General features: G+C 42.6%; 1 protein-coding gene across 2 annotated transcripts in view; it reads left to right on the top strand.

Annotated features, from left to right (window-relative positions):
• Positions 1–16,702, top strand: part of rasgef1ba (RasGEF domain family, member 1Ba) — an 80,319-nt gene that overhangs the window by 11,180 nt on the left and 52,437 nt on the right. Inside the window, exons 2-4 of one of the 2 annotated variants that reach the window (XM_043696166.2) lie at positions 10,382–10,564; positions 14,010–14,132; positions 14,663–14,800. In XM_043696166.2, the coding sequence (XP_043552101.1) occupies positions 10,388–10,564; positions 14,010–14,132; positions 14,663–14,800 (438 nt within the window). In that variant the 5' untranslated portion in view covers positions 10,382–10,387. Of the gene's footprint in view, positions 1–10,375; positions 10,565–14,009; positions 14,133–14,662; positions 14,801–16,702 lie in introns of those variants that run through there. The other variant, XM_087985796.1, reaches the window with a different exon arrangement.

Raw genomic sequence — 16,702 nt, 5'->3', positions numbered from 1 at the left:
TCTGTGGAAGCTTCATTGAACTCAAGATCTCTGAACCCTTATAAAATTCCCCCTATATACACATACAGCAAGACAAAGGAATGGTGCTGTGGGTGGAGGGAAAGACTGGGAAGGTGGTTCAATGGTCCCTGTTTGCTGAGATGATCATTTTGACTTGTCAAACCTTGCTGCTATTCGATCTCTCTTCTTGAGTATTTTCACTTGTTTTCAGAAGGCACAGAGCGGCTGGTTCTGTCTTATCAGTTAAGTGCCACAGCTTACTGCTGATAAGGGGAAATAAACTGATTTTCTTAAGGATTGAAGTGTTTTTACTGCAGAAAGAAGGACAGCTTCTTCCTTCTCAGAGGTCCAACGGCTTTTCAGCAAAGATTCACAGCCACAAGTTGTTCAGCTACCTGGGAGCAAATCATTATTATTGTTGGCAGGCAGAAAGCCTTTGTCATCAATAGTGGTTCATCATCACTTCCTCGACCAAACAGGTACTTGTTGCTGGCTGAATTTCCATTCGTCCACATCACTTCGCTCCAGCTCGTGTAACTAGATCTGCTCCCCACCCAAGCCCGGCCCATCCACCCCAATGCTTAACGAAAAAAAGCAGTGTAAACAGCACTTAAAATGAATATCAAGTATCTTGCTTTTAAAAGGGCATTTAACATAATTGGTTTTCAAAACAGAACTTTACCCAATACAGTTCTCAATAAGAAATACTTTTAAAATCAGAAGAAAAGATCTTTACCACAGCCGCTTGACAAAGGGAGTAAACCTCAACACATTTTGCAAAAGAAGGGAGAGCAACTGGATGTTACAGTCCACTTTGACAGCAAATGAAAGTTTGAAGCCCTGAAAATTAATTTAAGAGATTAGAAGTGATATTTAGAAGCAGGACTTCACGGTTAATCATCTCAGGGCTATATCAGGTAAAGTGTTTGAAAGGGTTGATGATGGAGACTATAAATCGAGTTCAAGAATCTAATGGGATTAAATGCATCATCTGTGGCTTCTGATAATCTTAAGAATTATGTCGAACTAACCACTATAACCTGTACCCATTGCTAACTTGCAAAGAACTATAGTTTGTTGTAAAGTGCCTCCTCTTGTTGAGATTCACTAGTGATTTATCCTCCAATGCTGTTAACGAAACAGGTCCTTAGGTCCAGTATCACAGATATACAAAAGTGTTACAATGTAGAACGAGGTTATTTGGTGCATTGTGTCTGCAATGGCCTTCCAAATTTAATTTCTTCAGCCAAGGATGGTTATTCCGTGGAAGTCATCGCCAAAGAAAGCTGTGGAGGCCATGTCTTTGAACGTATTTAAGACAGAGATCGACAGGTTTTTGATTAGTAAGGGAACAAGGGTTATTGGGAGAAGTCAGGAGAAAAGGGTTGAGAACATATCAGTCATGATCAAACTGCAGAGCAGACCGGATAGGCTGAATGATCTAATTCTGCTCCTATGTTTTATGGTCTTATGAGCATTATGTTTCAGTGCCATTCTCATGCTTTTTCCACATATCATTGTGCTCAGCATACATTATACTCCAGCTGAAGTCTAATAAGTGTCTTGTATAAACTTAGCGTCATCTCTTTGTTCCTGTACTCTTTGCCTCTATTAGTAAAATCCAGGGTATGATGTGTAATTAACTGTTCTCTCCATCTTCAGTGATCTGTGCACATGTGCACCTGGGTCTGTCTGCTGCTGCTGCATCTCCTCAAGAATTGTACCCCTTATTTTGTATTGTCTGTCTAAGTTCTTCCTATCAAAACGCATCACCTTACACTTCGCCACATTGAACGTTATCTGCCATCTAACTGCTCACTCTACCAACTTGTCTGTGTCCTTTTGGATTCTCATTGTCCTCCACACAGTTTACAGTGCTGCTGAATTTTGATTCAGGGAATAAATTTGAAATTGTGTCCTGTACATCACAATTTAGCTCATTAATGTATACCAGGAAAAGCAAGAGTCTTAATGTCATCCCCAGAGAACTCCATGACAAACCTTCTTCCAGGCCAAAAATACTGATTGTATTTTGTTGCCTTTTCCTATCACTCAGCCAATATGTTGTTACTGTGCCTTTTAATTTTTTCAGAAGTCTGTTCTGTATTGAATACTTTTTGAAAGTCTATTGTTACCCTCATCAACAATGTATTTTAACTGTTCAGAAAGCTTCAGGAAGTTAGTTAAATATGATTCTGAGGAAGGGTCACCGGACCCGAAATGTTAACTTTGATTTCTCTTCATAGATGCTGCCTGACCTGCTGAGCTTTTCTAGTACCTTCTGTTTTCGTTTCTGATTTACAGCATCCTCAGTTCTTTTGGTTTTTCGATAAGTATGATTGCTTAATTGGTTTGTAAACAACCCATCTATCTCAAATAGCTTTTTCTAGAGACTTCTCTACCACTGAAGTTAATCTGACTAGATTGTAAATGCTGGGATTATCCTTACAGACCTTTTTGTAATATTTGCAATGTTTCAGTCTTCTGGCACTAACCCAAAGTCAAGAGAAGACTATGACTTTGCAACTTCCCTCTCACTTCCTTCAATATCCTTGGATACATCATATCCGGTCCTGGTGACTTGTTAGTTTCAAAATCCTTGTGTCTACCAACACTTCCTCCTGATCCGTTTTGGACCGTTCTAGTGACAGAGTTACCATGGCCAGAGTAGCGCTTCACAGGAGGCTCCCAAGCACTGAGGATGTCACCTAGACAGGGGACGAAACGTCTGCCACACAAATTCTCAGCTCGGCGAACATAACCACAGCAATGAGCACCCGAGCTACAAATCTTCTCTCAAACGTTAACAGAGTTCCCTCCTCTGTTACCATGGCCAGAGTAGCATTCATCTCCGAGGGAAAGACAGATGCAAAATATTCATCAAGTATTTCTTTCATATCCCATGCCACCAAATGTAAATTCCTTCTTTGGCCCCTAATTACCCTACTCCTCATTTTACCACCTTTTTACTATTTGTTTACCTACAGAGCACTTTGGGATTCTCTTTATCTTAGTCACCAGTCTTTTATCATAATCCATATTAGATTTTTGTCTTTGCTTTTACATCTCTTCTCTGAACCTTCTGTATTTCTGTAGATTCTCAATTATATTTTCTACCTGATACCTATCATAAGCATACATTTTTTTCTTTACCATATTTTCTGTGTTCCTTTTAAAGGAATATATTTTGACTGTGCCTGGACCATTTGTTTTTGAAGGCAGCCCATTATTCAGCTGCAGTTTTTCCTGCCAAAGTTTTATTCCTGCTTATCCAGAACAGCTCTGTTCTTGTTTCCTTGAAGTTGGATCTTCATCAGTTAATAATTCTTACTCTGATTGCCTGATGTCCTCACCAACCATCATCATCCTTAATCTTACAATACAAAGTTTGCTGTCCCCCAAATGTTCCCCCATTGACACTCAATCTTTTTGCCTCACCTCACTTCCAAGAAGGATAAAGAGGAAGATAGGCAGTGGCACTTTACCCCAACCCCATTAGTAATAGCCATCAATTCCTCAGACAGAAGTGAAGGATTACGACCCCAGCCAAGCATTAGAATGGGGAAAGTGAGGAAACTGAAGACAGGAATACCCATACATGGCTGCAATTCTAATACCTGTGGAGCACATTCTAGTTTTTTGAACCCAGTTCTAAGACGGACCCGAACCATTTCCCAATGACGTAAAATTGTGAATTAGAAAAGTAACAAAACATGTCAACTAGGAAATGGGTCAGCGTTCTGGGAAAATAAAACCAACCAGGACCAGTTCATAATAGTGAGGGGAAATTTAGATGAGGATGCCATCCAAGCAGAAAGCAAGCTATCAAGGGAGGTATAAGAGATGATTTTAACTCCTAACACAGGCTGATACTGTGAGGCAAAAGCCCAGCAGGAATTCCAGTCAAGAGCTAATTAAAATGTTACATCATTGATTTGTATGTGGTGGTGACACCCCTCCAGAGTTGAGCAGAAGCCTCATCTATCGTCATTCCTGATGAAGGGCTTTTGCCCGAAACGTCGATTTTGCTACTCGTCGGATGCTGCCTGAATTGCTGTGCTCTTCCAGCACCACTGATCCAGAATCTGGTTTCCAGCATCTGCAGTCATTGTTTTTACCTCATCTATGGTCATACCTAGCAGTATTAACACTGTAGATTAGAGTACAGCCAAATAGAGATATTCCTTGTAACTGCTTGCCTGCTTTGTTCTGCTGATAAAGCAGTTGTAAAATCATTGCTATAGACTTGAAGAGTAGAATCAAATTGATGTTTTATAGACAGAGAAGCAGTTAAAGTCAAGGCAGAGAGGAATGACTTAGACAGTGAAATGAATAGAAATGAGTAGTTTTAAAAAGGAATAGTTTCAAAAACAATGCTGAAAAGGCTTGGTTACACGCATAGTTGGTAAATAAATTGGATGGGTTAATGGGAAACATAAGTCTGAAACAAAGCCATGAAGGAACCTTGACATAGAATTTGTAGTCTAAGGCTTTCCTCTTCACTACCACACCACACAGTTTTCTGTCATTTGCAAACTCGCTAATCATACTTCCTACATTCATGTCAAGTCATTAATGTATACAACATAGAGCAAGGGCCCCAGCACCGAACATCACTGGACTTGGGCTTCCAGTTACAAAAGGAGAAAGTGAGGACTGCAGATGCTGGAGATCAGAGCTGAAAATGTGTTGCTGGAAAAGCACAGCAGGTCAGGCAGCATCCAAGGAACAGGAGAATCGACGTTTCAGGCATGAGCCCTTCTTCAGGAATGAGGAAAGTGTATCCAGCAGGCTAAGATAAAAGGTAGGGAGGAAGGACTTGGGGGAGGGGCGCTGGAAATGTGATAGGTGGAAGGAGGTCAAGGTGAGGGTGATAGGCCGGAGTGGGGGTGAGGGCGGAGAGGTCAGGAAGAAGATTGCAGGTTAGGAAGGTGGTGCTGAGTTCGAGGGATTTGACTGAGACAAGGTGGGGGGAGGAGAATTGAGGAAACTGGAGAAATCTGAGTTCATCCCTTGTGGTTGGAGGGTTCCTAGGCGGAAGATGAGGCGCTCTTCCTCCAGCCGTCGTGTTGCTATGGTCTGGCGATGGAGGAGTCCAAGGACCTGCATGTCCTTGGTGGAGTGGGAGGGGGAGTTAAAGTGTTGAGCCACGGGGTGGTTGGGTTGGTTGGTCCGGGTGTCCCAGAGGTGTTCTCTGAAACGTTCCGCAAGTAGGCGGCCTGTCTCCCCAATATAGAGGAGGCCACATCGGGTGCAGAGGATGCAATAAATGATATGTGTGGAAGTGCAGGTGAATTTGTGGCGGATATGGAAGTAATCCTTGGGGCCTTGGAGGGAAGTGAGGGGGGAGGTGTGGGCGCAAGTTTTGCATTTCTTGCGGTTGCAGGGGAAGGTGCCGGGAATGGAGTTTGGGTTGGTGGGGGGTGTGGACCTGATGAGGGAGTCACGGAGGGAGTGGTTTTTTCGGAACGCTGATAGGGGAGGGGAGGGAAATATATCCTTGGTGGTGGGGTCCGTTTGGAGGTGGCAGAAATGACGACGGATGATACGATGTATCTGGAGGTTGGTGGGGTGGTAGGTGAGGACCAGTGGGGTTCTGTCCTGGTGGCGATTGTAGGGGCGGGAAGTGGAGGAGATGCGGTGGAGGGCATCGTCGATCACGTCTGGGGGGAAATTGCGGTCTTTGAAGAAGGAGGCCATCTGGGTTGTATGGTATTGGAACTGGTCCTCCTGGGAGCAGATGCGGTGGAGACGAAGGAATTGGGAATATGGGATGGCGTTTTTACAGGGGGCAGGATGGGAGGAGGTGTAGTCTAGGTAGCTGTGGGAGTCGGTCGGTTTATAGTAAATGTCCATGTTGATTCGGTCGCCCGAGATAGAAATGGAAAGGTCTAGGAAGGGGAGGGAAGAGTCTGAGACAGTCCAGGTGAATTTGAGGTCGGGGTGGAAGGTGTTAGTAAAGTGGATGAACTGTTCAATCTCGTCGTGGGAGCACGAGGCAGCGCCGATACAGTCATCGATGTAGCGGAGGAAAAGGTGGGGGGTGGTGCCAGTGTAGCTGCGGAAGATGGACTGTTCCACATATCCTAAGAAGAGGCAGGCATAGCTGGGGCCCATGCGGGTGCCCATGGCTACTCCTTTGGTTTGGAGGAAGTGGGAGGATTGGAAAGAGAAGTTGTTCAGGGTGAGGACCAGTTCAGTCAGTTGAAGGAGGGTGTCAGTGGCAGGGTACTGATTGGTACGGTGGGAAAGGAAGAAGCGGAGGGCTTTGAGTCCTTTGTGATGGGGAATTGAGGGACTGGATGACCATGGTGAAGATAAGGCGTTGGGGACCGGGGAAGCAAAAATCATGGAGGAGGTGAAGGGCGTGGATGGTGTCCCGAACGTAGGTGGGGAGTTCTTGGACTAAGGGGGACAGGACCATATCGAGGTGTGCAGAGATGAGTATGGTGGGGCAGGAGCAGGCTGAGACAATGGGTCGGCCGGGGCAGTCAGGTTTGTGGATTTTGGGCAGGAGGTAGAAACGGGCGGTGCCGGGTTGTGGGACTATGAGGTTGGAGGCGGTGGATGGGAGATCCCCCGAGGTGATGAGGTTATGGACGGTCTGGGAGATGATGGTTTAGTGGTGGGAGGGGGTCATGGTCAAGGGGGCAGTAGGAGGAGGTATCCATGAGCTGGTGTTTAGTCTCAGCGGTGTAAAGGTCGGTGTGCCAAACTACTACAGCGCCTCCCTTGTCTGCCGGTTTGATAGTGAGGTTGGGGTTGGAACGGAGGGAGTGGAGGGCTGCACGTTCCGAGGGTGAGAGGTTGGAGTGGGTGAGAGGGGTGGAGAGGTTGAGGCGGTTAATGTTGCGGCGGTAGTTGGCTATGAAGAGATCGAGGGCAGGTAAGAGGCCAGCACGGGCTGTCCAGATGGATGGGGTGTGTTGGAGGTGGGAGAAGGGGTTGTCAGAGGGTGGGCGAGAGTCTTGGTTGAAGAAGTAGGCGCGGAGGCGAAGGCGGCGGAAGAATTGTTCGTGTCACGCCGTGTGTTGAACTCGTTAATCCGAGAGCGTAGGGGGATGAAGGTGAGGCCTCTGCTGACGACTGATCTTTCATCCTCAGAGAGGGGGAGGTCTGGAGGGATGGTGAAAACACGGCAGGGCTGGGAGCTAGGACCTGGTGTGGGGCTGGAGATTGGAGTGGGGGCGGGGTTGGGCGTGGTGAATGAGATCCAGTTACAAAACCATACTTTGAACATCACCATCTGCTTCCTGTCTAATTTTGGATTCAGTTTGCCAAACTACCCTGGAACCCATGAACTCATCGCTTCTTAACAAGTCTGCCATGTGAGACCTTGTCAAATGTCTTGCTGAAGTCCATGTATGTTGTATCAATTGCACCGCTCTCGTCTGCACACCTAGTCACCTCAAAAAAAAATTCAGTCAAATTTGTTAGACATAATTAGTCCATACCTTTCCAAGTGGAAATGAATTCAGTGTCTCAGCATTTTTTACAATATTTGTCCTTCCACTGTTAGTCTCACCGGCCTTAATCAGTGGTTCCACATTATCTCTCCTTTGGTCCTCTGGCACTCCTTCTGTGTCAGAGAGGATGCAAAAATTCGTGTCAGGACTTCTGCTAGCTCCGTGTTTGCCACCCATAGCAGCCTGGGATAGATCTCATCTGGGCCTGAGGATTTATCCACTGACAAGCCCTGCATACCTCCTCCCCGTCAATGTTAATTTGTTCAAGTATATCACAGTCTACCTCCATGAGTTCCATACATACATCATCCATTCATATCTAATTGTGGTGAGGGAGGACGGAATTAATGAGGTCTTACTTCAGGACTCTGCTAAGTGCGGATGTTAGAATCTGTGGATTGCAGTTCATACATTTTACAGACCCCCCCTCCTTTCACCTTTCACGAGAGGGTAGTCACTGAGGAAGCTTTCCATGCAGCTATCCATCAGTTTTCCACCACTTCCACAATGGAGAGGGGGGGCTTTAAGCTCTTTGCCAAACTGGAAACTGAAGTCCTCCAGAATTCTTGACAATCGCGTTCGGATTTCTGGCAAACCTGCCAGTGAGTCAAGCATTCCAGGGTGAAGTCCTCATTGGAGGCTTTTGATACAGAACTCAGGGGAGATATCACCCTGTAGGACCTTGCAGCTACAGTATCCCTTTTCCCTGTCCTGGGTGCAACCAGTCCACACGTGGTGCCTCCGCATGTGCAGATTCCCTCAATGCTATCCTCAATGGAACAAACAGCTCCTGAACCAGAACAGGTGGAAGTGTGAGAATGAGTGCTTCTTCCCCACGAGTCTCTTGCCCCTCTTGCACTTCACAGTGGCACACTAATGGTTGACCAGATTGTAGTTTCTGTGTTGGTGTAAAGATAAAGGCACAAAAGTGGGGTTGGGGGCTGAGGGAACCAAGGGAAAAGTGAGAGGTGCATGCTTATGGTATCTGCTACATGAAGCTTTCAAGAGATTACAGGATGAGAGAAAGCAGGATGTGAGTAAGGTGAATTTGGTCAAAGGATGACACCTTCCTCTATAGATTCAGCATCACCATTAGCCACAACCTCTGTTGTGACTGCACCAATAATAACCACCAGGCAAATTCTCATGATTGTTTGGATATGTAGCTGTGGTCGCCCCCTGCTGGTGAGTTCGTTCTGTTTGTGGTTATGCACCATCTTGTCATACAGGGGAGAGGGAACTGTGTTTGTGAGTTAGATACAATATGTTTGGGTGATATGCCTGTCATAGATGAACAGGTGGCAGTGTGTAGAGGCTACCTGTGGATTCGGAAGATCTGTTTTAATTTGAAAGCAAATACTGCAGATGCTGGAGGTCTGAAATAAAAACAAAGTGCTGGAGAAACACAGCAGGTCTTGGCAGCATCTGTGGAGAGATACACAGAGATAACATTTTTGAGTCCAAAGTGACTGTTTGGTTTCTTTTTCTCTCCACAGTCGCAGCCAGACTGCTGCATTTCTCAAGCACTCTCTGTTTTACTTCTGCCTTAGTTTGTTCACCCAGAAAAATCGTACGTTCTTCTTCCTCTTGTAATTTCCAGTTTATTCTTGGGTGATTCAATGACCTCCATTACTTTAGCTAAGAATCTAATCAGGCATCTACCTCCTTTATATAAAGCAGAACTTCCTGATATCATTCCTGAATATACCCTTTACTATTTTCACTCTATGTTCCATCTTCTTGTGAGTTAATTGAAAGCAATTTTGCTTTTATTGCTTTGGTTTCTATTTCATTAAGTTCTGTAAAGTCAGTTCTCTGTTCTTCAGTGAGGTCAGAAACTCACTGGGGTGGAGGAAGTTAACCTGTCTCCAACTTTTCTGTGATGACATCTGCTGGTGTGACAATGCACAGTATGAGAAGAATTTAAAGTTAAATTCAAAACCGCAACAAAGATAGTACAGGATCAGGGTGTTTAAGACAAATTACCATTGAAAGATTTCCATAAGCACGTTCAACTCACTAATTATCATTAGATTTGGATTATAGCAACAATTTTGCTGACCTGTTTAAAAATATATTTTAAAACGTTGAGATGGGTTTAGGATGCATCATGTAAATTGTGCTGTTTAACGAAATTACATTTTCTAGAACTATATCACATTCTAAATATACTAGTTTTTACATTTAAAACTAATGATTCTACCATGTGGATGTTGTTGGTTTTTAAATGAGCTAAAATCTTGTCCAGTATGTATGATTGGTAATCAGTCACTGAGAATAGCCTAGCAGCATTATCTAATAACATCTGATCATATTTGATTTACATCAAGTTTTACTTCAGTTAATATACCATCTTTTTAATTGAGGATGTGAGCTGGGTTGCAAAATATAGCCAGCCTAAGTAAAGAAAGGAGTAAAAGTCGGTAAGAGAGCATTGTCAGGTTGCAGGCTGCCTTCTTGTTCTTTGTCCTCACACTACATATAGTAAATTTGAATAGAAGTAAGTGCATGTTGACGGTTTCTGCAATTTCAAGGCAGTTTGAGAGAGGGAGGAACGGACAGCATTCCTCCTAGTGGTGAAACTTCAATTGGACCTTTCACCACTACTGGGACCCTAACCCGGGGATTCGTACTGTATGCAAAACGGTTACCTGTCAGGTTTCTTCAGGAACCCTGATGATGCCTCTTTATACATTCCTACAGGCCACTGCCACAACATAACAATATGGCAGTAACAAGCAGGGATGGGAACAAATGATGGCCATAATGTTAATTTCTGGGAAATATGAACTAGGCTTCAGTTTCACAAAGAAGTTATCCAGTCTACATCATTACTAATCAGCAGCTCTGACCTCTGCACTGATTTATAAATTGGCAATCAATGACGTCTCTCTCTATGTTCTTCTGATATGCAGGAAATCATGCCACAAACACCAACCTTTGCAGCAATGTTTAACAGCAGTGGTTACAGCCGACACCTGTACTCATCCAGTGAGGAGAATTGTGGAGGCCTATTTTACCATGACAACAACCTCGTCTCAGGGTCTTTGGAGGCACTGATCCAACACCTTGTGCCTACAGTAGACTACTATCCTGATGTATGTATAATTCAACTGTGGTTCATAGTGAAATTGTTTTGCATAAAAATACATGCCTATGGAAAGATCTGTACCATGGCACAGTGGCACAGAAGTAATTTGGCCTTTAGCACTGATCAAAGCAGAAAATGTGAAACAGCTGATGTACCAAGAGTAATTCACTCAGTCTACTAGCAGCATTAATAAAAATAACAGACAGTACATTAATGATGGAGACTTTGATTTTCTTGTCCCTAAAAACAGCCCACTTATTTTAAGAATATGCCTTTGGTGTAAATTATGCTTACGTATCAAAGCTTAAAGTGAAAATGGATCGAAAAAGATAACTTACTTGCTTTTACCAGCTCAACAGGAGTCCAACATTTTTAAATGATAATCTCCGAGCAATTTTAAACTTTGCTGCAAAGCATACAGGTTTGTTGTGATGGGAACAGCATGAATTTGGCGACATGGCAAATATTATTAGATTTTTCTATCTCTTTGCTACTTTTTCTGGGCAGCCATGCAGACCTTTCATTTCAGGACAAGAGTAATTTTCTTTATTGGACTTTTGTTTTTACACCATTTTTGGTGTATTTGGGTTTCTTGGGAGCTAAGGCAGGGTAAAAAAGTAACAGGACTTTGTAAGCAACAAACTAATTTTAAAAATTAGCGGAAATTGCAGACAGGCAGATTAACTGAGTGCTATTAAAGCTTTTGCCCCCCCTTCTTATTTACGATCATCAAAAGGTAATTAGGAAGTTACCTATTGTTTTGCTTTCAGATTCCTGCAGAGAGTGAAATGGTCATTAGCGCAGAGTGAAGACTGTGACTCAGCATGTCTAGATTATAAATACACATTAAGCATAAATATTTAATGCCAACTTGGCAAATGAAAATTTCTGTGTTAGATTTGTGATGCAGATTTTGATGTTACTAATTTGAGAGAGTGAGTTTAATTGCATTAATCCATAACAGTATACATTTCAGTAATTATATCTTCAGCATTCCCCACCGATTTCTGGTTTTATTCTGCATACACATCGATGCGGAACAAGCTTGTGCTTTCAACAAACATCTTTATTAGGACTATATATAACTATTATAAGAATACTCTTATTCTTATAGGCTGAGGCACTTGGGGCTGTTTTCATTGGAGAAAAGAAGGTTTAGGGGTGACTTGATGAGGTGTACAAGATGATTAGGGGTTTAGATAGGTTTGATCATGAGAACCTTTTTCCATGTATGGAGTCAGCTATTACGAGGGGGCATAGCTTTAAATTAAGGGGTGGTAGGTATAGGACAGATGTTAGGGGTAGATTCTTTACTCAGCGAGTCGTGAGTTCATGGAATGCTCTGCCAGTAGCAGTGGTGGACTCTCCCTCTTTATGGGCATTTAAACGGGCATTGGATAGGCATATGGAGGACAGTGGGCTAGTGTAGGTTAGGTGGGCTTGGACCGGCGCAACATTGAGGGCCAAAGGGCCTGTACTGCGCTGTATTTTTCTATGTTCTATGTTCAAGACCAGCAATTAGCCTTTCAATTAGAAAGAGTCCAACCTTGGGTGGTGGATTCATTGAACAAGATGTCTGCACACTCCATTCGTTGACCAGGCCACTCTTACTTGATGATTGTTTGCCCTTACTCTTTTAAGCTTCTGGTGTTTGTATTGTGAAGTATGTTACTCATACCCAGCATCATAACCCCATTTGGAATGACCAACAACATGGCACATATTATCTGGGCTTCTTGTCTAGCAATTTTCTTGCGTCAAACGAAGTTTACAAGATGCACAGAGTTCAACCTTCAACTAAGAAAACACCATTACATATTTACTCAGACTTTCTTAAAGGGAAATAATCTCTGTTAGTATCTTGTCAGGCCTAGACACTGAATTCCTTATCCACAGTTTGCAAGTGGTGACCTTTTCTTTAAAGCAAAACTGGAAAACATTATTTTAACCTTGTTCAACCACATCTGCAACCACTATTATCTTCCTTTCTTTAACCTTCCTTTGCCCATCTATGCAGGACTATCTAGTGCAATCTGCATACAAGTGTGTAGGTACAAAAGATCAGATCACTTCAAAGCACTAATAATAATGGGATACTATGACTAAAAATTGCTATCTTTAAGATTATAATCAACATTCTGATCAACACTAGCTGAATCTAGCTTGTTGGCCAGGGGCATTTCAACTGGTAGCTCCATCATTAATAAGGCTTCTCCTTCTCTTCTGTTTTCTTACTGTATCATTTTGACTCTAGTTTTCCTGTTGATGGCACTCATCACTCCACACACACACTACTTCCAAGGATTTTTTTTAATGTAAAGCTTTGATTCCTGTTTGCAGTTCATGAGGTACAATACCACTGATATCACTTCATGGTGTACATCATGATATAAAATCTTCCCTGTTAATGTTAAGAGCAATTCATTTTTCAGGTCCGATGTAAATCTGGCCATGAAGTGTTTTTAAATTTTGTTTCTGGAAGTGATAATTGTAACTCATACTCCTAACCCCTGTCTGTCTCATATCTTTTGACAAGTGGTCCTGGTTAGGGTGACCCCCTTCACCATGATTCCCTCAAAATGCTCTTTCCTGCATTAGGATACACCCTGGAGATAAACATGCTGTTTAATATGAGTTTGAACATTGTATACAAAATTGGATGCCTATCCTTAACTGCAATCTTGGTTAAATGCTGTTGGTTATTCCCCTCTCTCACACATGACAGAATATTCACATAAAGTCTTTCCATACCTCATTTAAGCCCATCTATTTCTGCTTTGATTTTCCTGATGTTTTGGGAGGAACAGCTCTTTCTTGCGCCTTTCCTGTTGTAGATGTGTTCCCTTGTACAGGCTCACCATTGTCTACCTTGTCCAAATTCTATAAAACAGGTCAAGAAAAAAATGAATTTGCAGCTGTCTGAGCAAGGCGCATTAACTGGCATGATTGGGGGAGAGATTGGAGCCTGAATGCGGATGAGGTTGAATACTTTGAGTGGAAGCCTCTTGTCCTTGTGGAGGGCAGAGGGTGTGTGGCAGACGCTCCTAGGGTAGGCACCTGGATTCAGAGGGTAAGTGTGAGGCTATTATTTGCAGAATCCACCAGGTCTTTGCCTAGAGGGAGCTGCTGTGTTCCTTGTTTTGGGAAACCCAGTTGGTAGCTGTTAAAGTCCAAAGGTGAGATTTGTGGCCTCATTAGTATAAGGCTTGCAGCCCACCCTCATGAATCATGTTGGCTGTCTCAGCTTTTGACCTGAGTGAAAGTTGGAAATGGATGGGCTGGGTAGAGGATTATATTTCTCAGACTTTTACCTTCTTCCACCCCTCAAAGGACCCATTTTGTTTTTCAGTTAAAGCTTGTCTCCAAATGCAATCTGTTGCCAAAGAGGATATTTAAGCACCAATCAGGCTTTGATTCTTTATGTGAGATTTTCTTGTGTTTCTTTCTTCCAGAGAACATACATATTTACCTTTCTGCTGAGCTCACGTCTTTTTATTCGGCCGTATGAGCTCCTAGCAAAAGTTTGTCTCATGTGCATTGAGCAACAGCGACTGAATGAGGCCATTTTAGATAAGGTAAGATTATCAAGGGTGGTTTTATGTTTGCCTATGACTGGTGCATTTGCAAATATAAATAAAATAGCAAATCATGGGAGTCTTTCCTTTCATGACTGTTGGAATAAGGGCTCCATTTATGTGAGGAGAAAGTGAGGACTGCAGATGCTGGAGATCAGGGCTGAAAAATGTGTTGCTGGAAAAGCGCAGCAGGTCAGGCAGCATCCAAGGAGCAGGAGAATCAATGTTTCGGGCATCAGCTTCTTCCTGAAGAAGGGTTTATGCCCGAAACGCCAATTCTCCTGCTCCTTGGATGCTGCCTGACCTGCTGCGCTTTTCCAGCAACACATTTTTCAGCTCCATTTATGTGATGTGACTTTTTTTTCCAATAATTTGTAATAACAGAAGGGACGGTTAATGTCTACATATGTTGGTGCCTCATGATGCTAATATTGTTCTTTAGACAAAATACATATTAGTATACATCTTGCATTTATGTCTATCATCTCTGTAAGTCCAATAATTAAGCACAATTTTCTGGATAATTCTAGGCTAAATTAAGAAAATTTGCACCAAAAATAGTGCAGCTGTTGGCTGAATGGACTGAGATATTTCCCTATGATTTTCGAGATGAGAGGATGATGAGAAACCTGAAGGACATGACGCTGAAGATAGCTACTTTGGATGAGGTTAGTTATTTGAAAACAGCAACTCATTTATGTATGGAGCTATTGAGTAATAATTAATGGTGATTGCATGAAGAGTAAAAATAAACACTAAGCTGAGCAATTCACTAAATAACGTAAAGAAGAAGGAATCAAATCCAACCAGGTGATGGATATGTAACTCGTAATTTGTTGCAAATTCTATCATTTATGCCTAACCATAATTATTATCTTTACAGAAGGAACTGCAGACACCTTGTGATTAAACACAACAAACTAATTTGGCTCCATGTTAATTTATTTTTCAGAAATATACTTCTTATTCTGAAAACAAGTCTAGACTTTATACCATATTGTTTTGAAGCATGGCCTATGCTATTACATATTTTAGCATCTGACTGACCCCATCGATCCATTTTTTGGATCAAGATTCACCACATTATCTCTTGGAAATGCAATGCCTATGAATAAAACAAAGAGTACATTTGAGAATGTGACATTTTTGTAACGCAAGATCAACAATAAAAACAGATTCTTGTGGACTAGAGTTGGTGAGCTGGTTCAGTTCATTCACAGGATTTAGGACTCCTAAATTCAAGCCTATATTTCCTGGGAATTCTTCTCTGAATAGTTCTCGACAAAATCACAACTGGCATCCTGTGTTACTGTAATAAGGGTAAAGCCCTTCCTTTCCTTTCTTTGACCTGTCTGCAGACTTGAATATGATTCTTTAAGTACTACTGTACAGTTAGCCAGCTGGGTGAGACTGCTTTCCTCTGATTCCATTCTTTGTTGTTAGTATCCAGAGTAACATTTGCAATACCCCAATACATCTGTTGCCTTGTTATTCTAGATGCATGTGGTCGTGGTTTTGGAAGGTGCTGTCTAAGGAGGCTCTTTTTTTTTGAGAATATCTTGTAGATGGTGCACATTGCTGCTGAGTATTGATGGTGGGAGAAGTGAAAGTTTGTGGATGTGGTGCCAATCAGAGCAAGGCTGTTTCATTCAGAAACATAGGGATTAGGACTGGGAGTAGGCAATTCAGCCATTAGGGTCCGCTCTGCTATTTAACATGATGCTGGCTGATCTTATCCTGGCCTCAACTCTACTGTCTGCTCCCCGTAGCCCTTTATCCCGCTTTTCATCAGAAGCATATCTGTTTCTTTCTTGAATCCGTTGATTGATACTGCACTCTGGGGCACTGAATTCCACAGATACATAACCCCCTGAGAAAAGTCGTTTCTCCTCATTCTCAGTTTTGAACCTGCCTCCTCTTACTCTGTGACTTTTTGTTCGAGACTGTCCCATAAAGGGAACCATATGTTCAACATCCATCTTATCCATCCTCTTTAGAATTTTATATACCTCAATCAGAACCTCTCCCATTCCTCTGAACTCTAGTGCGTACAGAAGTGGGGCACGATCATAGAACACAGAATTTAAAGTCCCACGAAGGGGGAAAATCTGTTCAATGCCCATCTTATCAATCTCCTTTAGAGTTTTATATACCTCAATCAGATCACCCCCTTATTCTTCTGAACTCTAGTGAGTACAAGCCCAAGCTATTCAACTACTCCTTGTACAGTAGCCCTTTAATTCCTGGGATCAACCCGGTGAACCCCCTCTGAACTGCTGCCAGTGCCACCATATCCTTCCTCAAGTAAAACTGGACACAGTATTCCGGATGTAGTCTCACTAATGCCTTATTTAATTGTAACAACACTGTTACTTTTATTATCCAGTCCATTTGTAATAAATGCCAGGATTCTATTTGCCTTTCTTATTATATGCTGCACCTGCATACCCACTCGCTGTTATTCATGTACAAGGAGGCCCAGATCCCTCTGCACTGATGCACTTTGAATCTGTTCCCCATTTAAATAATAATTTGCCGTTTTATTTTTTCAGCCATAATGGACAACCATG

Source organism: Chiloscyllium plagiosum, unplaced genomic scaffold, assembly GCF_037043375.1.
Source record: "Chiloscyllium plagiosum isolate Xiang-an unplaced genomic scaffold, Cpla_swu_hap1 HiC_scaffold_1, whole genome shotgun sequence".
Taxonomy (NCBI): Eukaryota; Metazoa; Chordata; class Chondrichthyes; order Orectolobiformes; family Hemiscylliidae; genus Chiloscyllium; species Chiloscyllium plagiosum.
Note: the sequence above shows the minus strand (reverse complement) of the source record. Positions and strands in the feature narration are given on the sequence as shown.